Source organism: Manis javanica, chromosome 15 (genome assembly GCF_040802235.1).
Source record: "Manis javanica isolate MJ-LG chromosome 15, MJ_LKY, whole genome shotgun sequence".
NCBI lineage: Eukaryota > Metazoa > Chordata > Mammalia > Pholidota > Manidae > Manis > Manis javanica.
The window spans coordinates 19,862,477-19,875,058 of record NC_133170.1 but is presented as its reverse complement, the minus strand read 5'-3'; the positions used below and the strand labels follow the sequence as shown (position 1 = coordinate 19,875,058).

General features: G+C 41.7%; 1 protein-coding gene across 2 annotated transcripts in view; it reads right to left on the bottom strand.

The window, feature by feature from the left end:
* GRIN2B (glutamate ionotropic receptor NMDA type subunit 2B) overlaps positions 1-12,582 on the bottom strand; it is a 388,323-nt gene that overhangs the window by 103,056 nt on the left and 272,685 nt on the right. For both annotated transcript variants that reach the window (XM_073222983.1, XM_073222984.1), the window contains one exon: positions 9,208-9,322. In XM_073222983.1, coding sequence (XP_073079084.1) covers positions 9,208-9,322 — 115 coding nt within the window. The remainder of the gene's footprint in view (positions 1-9,207; positions 9,323-12,582) is intronic.

The following is a 12,582-nucleotide window of genomic DNA, read 5'->3' as shown; positions in this document are numbered from 1 at the left end:
GAATAAAACAATAGAAAAATTCTATGAAACCAAGAGCTGGTTTTTTCAGAAAATAAATAAAATAGATAAACCCCTAGCCAGACTTTTCAAAAGAAAAAGAGAATCTACACACAAAAACAGAATCAGAAATGAGAAAGGAAAAATCATGATGGACACCACAGAAATACAAAGGATTATTAGAGAATACTGTGAAAAACTATATGCTAACAAACTGGATAACCTAGAAGAAATGGACAACTTTCTAGAAAAATACAACCTTCCAAGACTAATCCAGGAAGAAACAAAAAATCTAAACAGACCAACTACCAGCAATGAAATTGAATTGGTAATCAAAAAACTACCCAAGAACAAAATCCCTGGACTAGATGGGTTCACCGCTGAATTTCATCAAACATTTAGAGAAGACATAATACCCATCCTCCTTAAATTTTTCCAAAAAATAGATGAGGAGGGAATACTTCCAATCTCATTCTATGAAGCCAGCATCACTCTAATACCAAAACCAGGCAAAGACACCACAAAAATGGAAAACTACAGACCAATATCCCTGATGAACATAGATGCAAAAATACTCAAGAAAATATTAGCAAACCAAATTAAAAAATGCTTCAAGAGGATCATATACCATAATCTAGTGGGATTCATCTGAGGGATGCAAGGATGGTACACTTGAAAATCCATCAACATCATCCACCACATCAACAAAAAGAAGGACAAAAACCACATGATCATCTCCATAGATGCTGAAAAAGCATTTGACAAAATTCAACATCCATTAATGATAAAAACTCTCAACAAAATTTATATAAAGAGCAAGTACCTCAACATAATAAAGGCCATATATGACAAACCCACAGCCAACATCATACTTAACAGTGAGAAGCTGAAAGCTATTACTCTAAGATCAGAAACAATACAAGGTTGACCACTCTCCCCACTTTTATTCAACATAGTACTGGAGGTACTAGCCATGGCAATCAGACAACACAAAGAAATAAAGGGCATCCAGATTGGCAAGGAAGAAGTCAAACTGTCACTGTTTGCAGAAGACATGATATTGTACAAAAAAACCCTAAATAAACCACTCCAAAGCTACTAGAACTAATATCTGAATTCAGCCAAGTTGCAAGATACAAAATTAATACACAGAAATCTTTTGCATTCCTATGCACTAATGATGAACTAGCAGAAAGAGAAATCAGGAAAACAATTCCATTCACAATTGCATCAAAAAGAATAAAATACCTAGGAATAAACCTAACCAAGGAAGTGAAAGACCTATACCCTGAAAACTATAAGATGCTCTTAAGAGAAATTAAAGAGGACACTAACAAATGGAAACTCATCCCATGCTCTTGGCTAGGAAGAATTAATATTGTCAAAATGACCATCCTGCCTAAAGCAATCTACAGATTCAATGCAATCTCTATCAAATAACCAACAACATTCTTCAACAAACTGGAACAAATAGTTCTAAAATTCATATGGAACCACAAAAGACCCCAATTAGCCAAAGCAATCCTGAGAAAGAAGAATAAAGCAGGGGAAATCTCGCTTCCCAACTTCAAGCTCTGTTACAAAGCCACAATAATCAAGGCAATTTGGTACTGGCACAAGAACAGACCCACAGACCAGTGGAACAGCATAGAAAGTCCAGATATTAACCCAAGCATATATGATCAATTAATACACGATAAAGGAGCCATGGATGTACAATGTGGAAATGACAGCTTCTTCAACAGCTGGTGTTCGCAAAACTGGACAGTTACATGTAAGAGAATGAAACTGGATTACTGTCCACCTCCACACAAAAGTAAACTTGAAATGGATCAAAGACTGAATGTAAGTCATGAAACCATAAAACTCTTATAAGAAAATATAGGCAAAACTCTCTTGAATATAAACATGAGCAACTTCTTCATGAACATATCTCCCTGGGCAAAGGAAACAAAAGCAAAAATGAACAAGTGAGACTATATCAAACTAAAAAGCTTCTGTACAGCAAAGGACACCATCAGTAGAACAAAAAGACATCATACAGTATGGGAGAATATATTCATAAATGACAGATCCAATAAGGGGTTGACATCCAAATTATATAAAGAGCTTACACACCTCAACAAACAAAAAGCAAATAAGCCAATTAAAAAATGGGCAGAGGAGCTGAACAGACACTTCTCCAAAGAAGAAATTCAGATGGCCAACAGACACATGAAAAGATGCTCCACATCGCTAATCATCAGAGAAATGCAAATTAAAACTACAATGAGATACCACCTCATACCAGTTAGGATGGCCACCATCCTAAAGAAAAACAACAAATGTTGGCAAGGATATGGAGAAAGGGGAACCCTCCTACGCTGCTGGTGGGAATGTATATTAGTTCAACCACTGTGGAAAGCATTATGGAGGTTCCTCAAAAAACTAAAAATAGAAATACCATTTGACCCAGGAATTCCACTCCTAGGAATTTACCCTAAGAATGCAGGAGCCCAGTTTCAAAAAGACATATGCACCCCTATGTTTATCACAGCACCATTTACAATAGCCAAGAAATGGAAGCAACCTAAGTGTCCATCAGTAGATGAATGGATAAAGAAGATGTGGTATATATACATAATGGAATATTAATCAGCCATCAGAAAAAACAAATCCTACTATTTGCAACAACATGGATGGAGCTAGAGGGTATTTTGCTCAGTGAAATAAGCCAGATGGAGAAAGACAAGTATCAAATGATTTCACTCATCTGTGGAGTATAAGAACAAAGAAAAAACTGATGGAACAAAACAGCAGCAGACTCACAGAACCCAAGAATGGACTAACAGTTACCAAAGGGAGAGGGACTGGGGAGGATGGGTGGGAAGGGAGGGAGAAGGGGAATAAGGGGCATTATGATTAGCACACATAATGAAGGGGAGCATGGGGAAGGCATTACAGCACAGAGAAGACAAGTAGTGACTCTATAGTGCCTTACTATGCTGATGGACAGTGACTGTAATGGTGTATGTGGTGGGGACTTGATGATGGGGGGAGTCTAGTAACCACATGTTGCTCATGTAATTTTATATTAATGATACCAAAATTTAAAAAAAAGAAACTTTCCCTATGGCTAATATAAATCCTCAGCTAGATCTTAAGCCCAGTTATTCTGGTTCTGTCTCAGAAGAGAAAGTGAACAGCTGATCTGAACACTTCGTACAATAATTATTCATACATTTAAAGAGGGTTAAATCATCACCTCATTGCCTTTTCTTCTTCCCCCTAATGACCCCAATTCCCACAGACTATCTCCAAGGATCCTGTTTTCTAATTCCTTAATCCAATGATGCATATTAGCGCTCAGTTCAAAGTCAGTAAAAATTACATGTCGTCAAATGGTGGTATCAGGAGATTCAGAGCAAACACCCCCGGCACGGGGAGCTGCTTCCCCTTCTTAGACAACCCCTGGAGAGTTGGGGAGCGCATGGACAGGCCCTGGCCTCTCCTCTGAGGCTGGCAGGTGGAATACAGTTGGTACAGGTGTGTTCTGGCTGTCACCAAATGTTTATTGACCTACTTGGTAATGTCATGCACTGTGCTGGGCACAGGCATAGAGTGGAAAACTGAACAGGTGGGTTCCTGTGCATGTGCGCAGTCCATCAGTTTGTTCATGAGTCTGAGTGTATGTGTGCACACAGGTGAGGAGATGGAGAAGCTTTTACTTGCTCATTAGCTTTCAGGAGGTGTCTGCCATGCAGTGATTGACCTCTGCTGTATCATCACCATGTTGATTGATCTGGAATACAATCACTCTGGTCTTTGAGTGCTAGTATCACAGCATCCACAGCTGGAGTTGCTGTCTCGGGGATACGAGGTTACCACAGGCATACGGCATCCCCTAGCCTGTCTCCTCCCAGGCTCCAGGTACTGGTGGGACGTTCTGTCCTCGTATATTGTTGCTGCCACAGTCCTTGGGGGTCTTCTTTCTAGCACTGGGATTGCCCTTCCTCTCTCCCACAGATCCACATATTGACTCATAAATACTATGATTGGCCAGTACCACGCACTGAGCACTTTCCTCTCTAACGCTTCTTTCACTGTGGCTTATCTTAGTTTTGTAAGACTAAGATGCTACCAGGCTTGGGGAGGTCAAGGAATGACCCAAACAAATTAAGACTGGTTTAATCTACCTAAAGAAGGACAGTTTCTGGTAGGTGGAGTCAGGGAAGAGGGAGTGGGCTTTTAAAATGTACCTCTTGTCTCTCCAGGGAAAAGACAAGCAGAGGTGTAAACCACACACGTCGTCCTGTAGTTCTGCCCCAGACAGTCCCTTTAAGGTCTGTTTACATCTTCCAGCCTGAACATGCACCATCATCATTTCTTGAAGTCATTACTCAGAACACACTCCCACTGCATTTCATTTTTATTATCCCCATTTTAGGAACGATTAAATGGAAGCAGAGAGCAGTAGCAATGAAGCAAATCATGAGAGCTCTGATAAAGACAGGAGCCTGAATGCTTTTTGGAACTGCTTCTCTGTGCCAGACTATTTTTAATGAAAGTTTATGCAGCTGTCCCCCACTTAGAGAGACTTACAAATGAGCCTGCTCTGCACCCAATTCTTTTTTCACCATCCCGCCCTTGTCTTTCACCAACCTGCCACATTATGCCTGCATGTGTGTGTGCACATGTATTCCTTCTTAAATGTTCTCTTATGTTCCTACATGACAGAGAAATATACTTGCCATGAATAAATTCCAATCCAGAGATCACTTTGCTATTCTAGCTCACAACCCCCCAATAACCCTGCCTCCTTAGTGGCTACTTATATAGGATCCTATTAAAGGTTCCCAAGAGCAGGTGCTATTTGTCTTTTTAAGAGGTGGGTGAGTAGATGTGTAAAATTTGTATGTGCTTAAAGTATTTTCAGAGATCATAGATAAGACATTGGAAACAATGATTGCTCTGGGGAAAGAGCCTGGGGGAACCAAGGATCATAGATGATAAGAGGACATTCTTTTTATTGGATTCTCTTTTATACCATTTGACCATGTGCAAATATTACCATAAGAAAAATTATACAAGAAGTGGGGACCACCGATTGACATTTGTTGAATGCTGGCTATGATGTTTCAGTCATTACTAACTGGTGTTCTACCCTAAAGTCTCTTTTAGTCTTTACAACAGCCTTGTGTAAAACCCTTGCTCAGTTTACACAGCTGATAAATGGCAACATGCAGAATTGAACTCAGGTCTTCCTGATTTCCAAAACCATGCTCAGAGCCATAGATGATACTGCCTTGATTTCACATCCTTTGGAAGGAGCCAAATTTATGATACAGTAGCTTTGAGACTCCTTTTTAAAACCTGAAGGAATATTATGAAATCCTATCACATGATTCACACAATCTTAATGCATCTTCCTCAACCAGAGGCTCCTTACTGGCAACTGCTGGGCATGTTCTACAGGAGACTGGGCCTCCTGATTGCTCCTCAGCCCCCCAGGCCTTTGCTGGCCCTCAGAGCATCCTCTCCAAAGGTGGAAAATGTACCTGCTTTTGTGTTCCATTCAGTCTAAGTGGGAGATTTTCAGGGAGAAGGAAATGGCTGGCCAGTACTCTTACTGAGTCATCACTTAGGGAACAGTCACCTTTCGAGTGGTCACTCTGAACGGGGCATTCTTCCTAAGAGTCAGGATCATAGAGGTAAACAAGGTTCTCACTCCCATGAAGCATGAGTACTGGTCTGGAGACACAAGCAGTAAACAAGCAACTAGGCAAATAGACAAAACAGCAGATAATTACTGAAAATCAACTGTCGTGATGGAGTGACCGGTGGCCACTTTAGCTTGAGTGATCAAGGAAGGCCTTCTGAGGAGATGATATTTACCTACATTTCAAGAGTGACCCATTCCCCGGAGCTGCTGTCCTTAAGCTCAGCTTCAGCTCTCAGCTCATTTCTGATCCAGGTTCCTATTTATTTACAATGTGAATTTGTAATCGAGAAGTTAGAACTGGAAAGGACCCTGGAAGTCATCTAAATCTCCTGCCATGTGTTTAGATATGAGGAAAGAAAGACCCAGAAACATGAAAAGAACAGGCCACCCCCCTAGGGGCCCACCAGGAGCTGCGAGTCCCATGTCTTTGCCCAGGTCTCTCTGCCAGTGGCAGATTCCTTCCCTGCTTGTCCTTCCAGCGTCCTTCTCCTCCCTGTAGACCCCTCACCCTGGTGCCTGCCTCTTTGGAGTCCAGGACATAAATCTCCCCTGGACCACAGGGAACCTGTAGGGTCATATTAGGAATCCTGAGAAGGCAGGGGGGCGGGGGGTCCAGAGGTCCAGTAGAAAAAAAGGTACAACTTCCCACAGGACAATTTCCCCACATCCCAGATGTGCCCTAAAGATGCCCTGGAGCTGTGCCTGGCTCTGGCCATCCTATCTGGCTGCCACCAAGCCCTAACAAGGGCTTCTGAGCAGGGAGCTGCCTGATAATGTGAATTCAGTAAACACTAAAGACTTCTCTTCAGCAACAATCCGATTCAACCAAGTCAATATGAAAACGCTCTATGATCCCAGCCCCTCCCAAAGTGCTTTACAAAGAGTAACCACAGGATTTCTTTAAACAGCAAGTTCTCTTAATACATTTAAAGTATGATCTATGAAAACTAGATCTACATACAGATTTTCCCTCCCCTCCCACCCCAAAGCAGCTATTGTATCAAGACCAATAGCATAAACTTGGATTCTTAATGAAAGATTTTAGACCCTCGTATTATGTGACGGTTCTCACTTATTTGACACATATTAATTGAACTGCTCTATGCAACACACTCTCCCGGGTCACTGTGAGGACACAGTGATATAAAGACAGCCTCTGCCTTCCAGAAGCACGTGTACACACAGCTTAGACACAGGCAGACGTGATGAGTGCTACCACGGGGTATGGACAATAGCGAAGGGGACAAGGGATTGAGGGATTACATCTCAGTCAAAGATCAGGGAGGGAGATAGCAACATTTTAATTTAGTTTCAAAGGACAGTTATGATTTGTATGGTTGGACAATTCATTCCAGGACAGGGAAACAACATGACATGCTGTACAGGGAGCAAGATGTACAGGAGCACATTGTTACAACAGAGAGAAGGCCAGTGCAGCTTGGGGACGAGATGGGAAATGGTGAGGAAGAAAAGGCAGGCCTGGGAAGGTAGACCAGAGTCTTAAATGCAAGACTAGATAGTGTTTGGACCCAATCCGTAAGGCACAGAAGCTTTGAGCACGTTCAGACAGAGAAAGAATATATTTCTTTCTTGTGCCATAGGAAGCTCATTCTTGCAGCCATGTCCAGGGCTGATCTAGAAGGATAAAGGTAGGTGTCAAGGGCAGGAGGCCCATTAAAAACATTATCTCATGGTTCTTGAGTCATATACAAAGGAATAAACTCAAGAGGTACATAAAGGTAGACTTGAGGAAGGGATCCAGGTCCCAGGGAAGTGGGTCTAGTTTTCGAATGGGGTGAAGATCACACGCCTCTGATTCCAGCTTAAGGAAGAGAAGTCAGCATGCGTGTCAACAAGTGATGTCTCTGTAAGAAAGGGCAGTTGTGAGATGCCCCACACTTGAGACAGTGATCATGAGTCCACAGCATCAAAGCTACCCCAGCTGGATGTCTTCTGATCCACATATGAAGTCTCAGCTATTAATAACTCATCTTCTGGAAATATACAGAAGTGTCTGTTACGCATGCAGCCCCAGAACATTTCTTAAATTATGATGTCTCTACAGCAGCAGTGAAAAGCAGCTTGATTGGGGTGAAGAGCAGGAGCCCAGGGAAAAACCATTTCTGAACGAACGATAACTCAGTGGAGGGAGGGCAACTTTAATCAAGAAACTCCAGGCGCAGGGTAAGCTTACAGCAGTGCCCTGAGCGGAGGAGCTCCATGACACAGTGAGGTTTCAGTTTGAAGAATAAGGCCCTGGGCTCTGACACCTGAGCCACACATGCCCAGTTTCACAGGTGAGCAGTCATGTGACTCTGTGTCCAGGGCTCTCTGACAAGACTGGATTTCAAGAAGCTTATCTCTGGCCTCTGTTCCTGGCTATTTGTTCTAGAACTACATAGCTTTGGTTTCCATTCTAGTCAGAGCCATGCTGACATCTTGAAGCTTGTTCTCAGCCAACTGGCCCATGGAGTCTGCAGAAATTGTCTGAAATTACTGCTTACCAAAGTATTTCACAGAACACAAATTTCATGAGCAAAGGGGCCTTGTGATAAAATAATCTGGGGAGATGCCAGATCAAATTAAAGATGTTTCTTTTATAAGACACCTCTGAACTTTCAAATGTTAGTATGTTCTGAGAATCTCCCAGAATCAAAATTGGTTACATCTCCCTATCTTATTTATCCACAGAATCGTTTTTCCAACAAAGCATCTCAAGGGACCAATCCTCTCCAGAACATTCTTGGAGAAACACCAGTGATGGCATCACACTCAGGAATATTTGTATCTCAGCAGGAATCAGGAATAACAAAGAGAATACATAGTGGGCACTTACTTTGTGCCAGGCACATTCCTATTTCCTCTACACACATTAACATAGAATCCTTTTAGCAACTCTGTGATGTTTAACCTCTTAAACGTACTATTATTATTATTCTCATCTTACAGATGAGGAAGCAGAGACAGTGTTCAGAGATTTGTCCAAGGTCCTAAGTAGATGAGCTAGTGAGTAGAGCATCTAGGAACTGAACCTAGGCAGTCTGGCATCCACAGAAATTAATTTCTGGAGGTAGAAATTCAGACACTGGGATCAGCTGGCAGTGGGAGAGACCCTGAAAAGAGCCTTGTGTCACAGTGTAAATTGGGTTTCAGAGGTCACCCCAGTATACTGAGTACAACATGACTTTAGAATCACTGATCTGGTTTCTTTACCAAATTGTTTAAGTTGTACATGCACATTCCTCCATTCAAAAAAAGTCATGCTTCAGACATTACCATAACCAATAAAAATGGTAATGCATAAGGACAATTATCTCTTGATTAACCAAAGTAGCGAGAAATTAAAGGTGCAAGTTGGAGAAATGGCTTCTCCTATATTCTCAAAATACTGCTTTCCTGCACTGCAGCTCAGAGATGGAAACTAAGGGACCACTTTCCTTTAGAACGTCGCACAATTTTCTATCCCTACCCCTCTACTTTGCTTGAGAATTGCCAAAGACATGTCCTACCCTCTCCCACTTTCTCTCCTTGTTCAGAAGGATTATCACCAGTTTCGGGTGCATCTGGTAGCCATCTTCACTGAAGGACAGATTTCTCCCCTCAAAAGTGACATTGATCAGATACCTGTAAAGATAAAATAAAAGGATGGTTAAAAGTGTGAAGAAGGTATGTCAAGAACAAGGTAGGGAGGAAGACAGAACGGTGGAAGGGGACAGGCATGTAGATGTACAAATGTCACTGGGATAACTGGTATTGCTCAGGCTCCCATCTGATTATGCAAGAGTTGTCCATGTTTTCACATGATGGGAATAATATGAAAAGATGATATAAAAATTTTAAGTAAGGGCACTGGGTTTGAGTTTAGTCAGTAGCTATGACTTTGATCACAAAGAAACCTACTTTATTAGGTTTGTAAGCATTAAATGAGATCATACCACAGAACTTGGTGCATGGTAAACCCTCGGTAATTGGTTACAATTATTACTCAAAATATGTGAATTAAAGGGCAGAGGTGGTAGAGACAAGAAGAGAGTGGAAGAGTGCCAGGATACCCTTCTGCTAAGAAAGATGGCATCCTGGAGCTTAGGATCTCTCGCCTCCAGAGATATGCATATACTTTCCAGCTCTTGCTAAGATCCTGCCCAGCCCATTATTCTAAGAGTTGTGCGATGAATCCAGCAGTCAGGGGTCTGGTTCCATAAATGCATCCATAAATTAGGACTATTCCACTGTATATAATAAACAGAAAATCCTGGGAGCAGGATGACTGGAGGCAGAGGCATTTCACAGAGGGCTATAGATTCAGGCACACAAGTTAGCAGAGACTCTAGGAATAACCAGCATCAGACCAGTGAAACTATCTTCTTCAACACCAGCACCGCCAGCTCACTCCATTCCCCTGCTGGCTGTTTCAATCCCATGAAGAGTTCCCTCACTGGAAATTCCCACAGGCGTGTTCATTACAACCACATTAGTGCAACTGTGCTGATGGTAATTAATGTCGCTTTACCATAATGGCCCAAGAAATCCATAATGATTAGGTCTGTTCACATGACATGCTAGTCTGGAGCCCCGGGCCTGATGCCACTGTGAGATGTGTCTGCTAAGAAACAGGAGCATCATGAGGGCACTAAATAGCTTTGGAGACAGGACCCACAATGGTTTCCCAAACACTGAACGGGAGAAAAACACAACAGGAGGCAGAGTAAAGGTCCCTCTTTTAAGTCTCCTTCCATGAAGCTGTGAAACTCTTCCTGAATTCTTCCAGGCAACATCAGATGAAGCAGTAAGGTTGGTAGAAAGCATGCCCTTCACACAATTACAAAGACGACTAGGCATCATGAACCAAACCCTCATGGACCACCTCTCACTTCTAGAGCTGCCTGGGATTTTGCCTGTCATTCCCTGGTCATGTGTAACTTCACAGATGAAATCATGAACAATGAAGACCTCAAAAGAGTAGGGATTCCTAGAGTCTCAGAACTGAAAGAGACTAACTCACCACTTCTTGCGGTTCATACTTCCCTGCTACAGTGTCACGACATTGGCCTTCTCATCTCTTCTTGAGTATTCCCAATGAGGGAGAGCTGATCACTGCCTCCTCCACCCTCAAGGTAGCCATCTCACTGTTGGGCAGGTTCTGTTTTTTTTAACTAAAAGCTGAAATCTGCTCCCCTGCAACCTCTTAGATATTAGAAAGTTTTAGTCTAATCCTTCTTCCATGTGAAAGCTCTTCAACTATTTACAGGCATTTACCATGTATACTTTTAGAAATAAATTTGTATTTATACCATGTATACCTTATGAAACCTTAAGCTCATTTAGTTCTATAATATAAACTCTACAGATTAGGAAACTTATGCACAGAGATGTCAAATCATTTGCCCAATGTTGCCCAGCTAAATGGGAGATTGAAATTATTCAATTATATAATTTATATACAAATAACATCTTAAGCCACACTCCCAGTCCCATGCCCTCTCCATAGTACCACTCTGATTCTCGTATGCAACATCAGGTCTCACGTCCCCAGTTCATTCATGTCATTGTTGTACATAGATCGTGGCTCATGTTCGCTCCCTTGATCTCCGTGGCCACTCTCTCTGGACACTTCCAGTTGGTAGTGTAGCATCTCCAATTCAATGCTCTGCATAGTGTCCCCTCTATTCCTTGTCCTGCTCGTCATCTGTCCACTCAGCACTACCTGCTCAGACCCATCACGAGTTAGGAGATAATATTCAGGTCTCCTCGAGTTTACAATGACTTCAGTGCTCCAACCAAAGGCCCATATCATTCATTCCAGGGTATGAATATAATTACAAACACAAAACAAAATATTTTAAACTAACAAACCAGAATTTCAGCACCCAACATAATTATCATGGAAAACATGTTCTTACTACAACAGTACAACACTGCTTAGAAGTCTGTAAGTCTTCAGAGAAGGTTTATGAGACATGCAAAAAAATTTAGTTTCATCTCTCTTGGGGAAGAAAGAAAAGGAGGAGAAGGAAGGAAGAGGAAGGTGATGACAGGGAGGAAGGGAGAAAGATAAGGAGGGACAGTGACCAGGTAAGACGGAAGGAAAGAAGGGAGGGTGGGAGGGGCTTAAGCACCCTCCTTTTCAGCAGACATGGCTCTGAATAGCCCTCTGGGTTTACCTAAAACACCATTAAGAATAATTCCTTTAAAAGTGTTCATTTCAGAAAGTAATTATAAAGGAAGATCCAAAAATAATTCATTTAATAAGCAGCATGAATGGAATAACTATATAGCCTCTCAAGATGACTCCTTTGAAGAGGACAACACTGAAATGGGTGTGTAAATTGGGAAATTCAAACTTCCAGACAGTAAATCACACTTCCTTGCTGTTAAAGTTCTCTAGTTATTCCTGTTGTAGATTCTTCTGATTTTCCTTAAAAACTTTTCCCTTTCTGGGATGTTCAGCCTCTTCTAGCTCTGCAGGTTCATTTTATGCTACCTAGGCACCTCTCACGTATTTTATACTCATCAGAAATATTAATAGATAATTTTAAGATAACATACAGAATATTCTTCTCCAAAGTATCCTTTAACCATTCATGCCCTTTGGCAGTATATAATCATTCACATTGTGTGTTTCTGAGTAATTCCCTCTGATGTGCCAACATTTAGCTATTAGCGAGGAGCTTGCAAATATGCCCACCTTGTCCAAGGATGTCCTTTGGATAGCAGAACAAACCATGCCATTCATTGGCAATAAAAAAAGTGTGAAAAAATAATTGGGAGTATGGTCACATCTAGCCATGTGACTCCAGCACCTGAGTCCACTTTCCCTTTTTAAAACGCAAATACCATTCTACCTCCAGCTTATCAGACAAGGCTGTCATGATAATCACATGAAA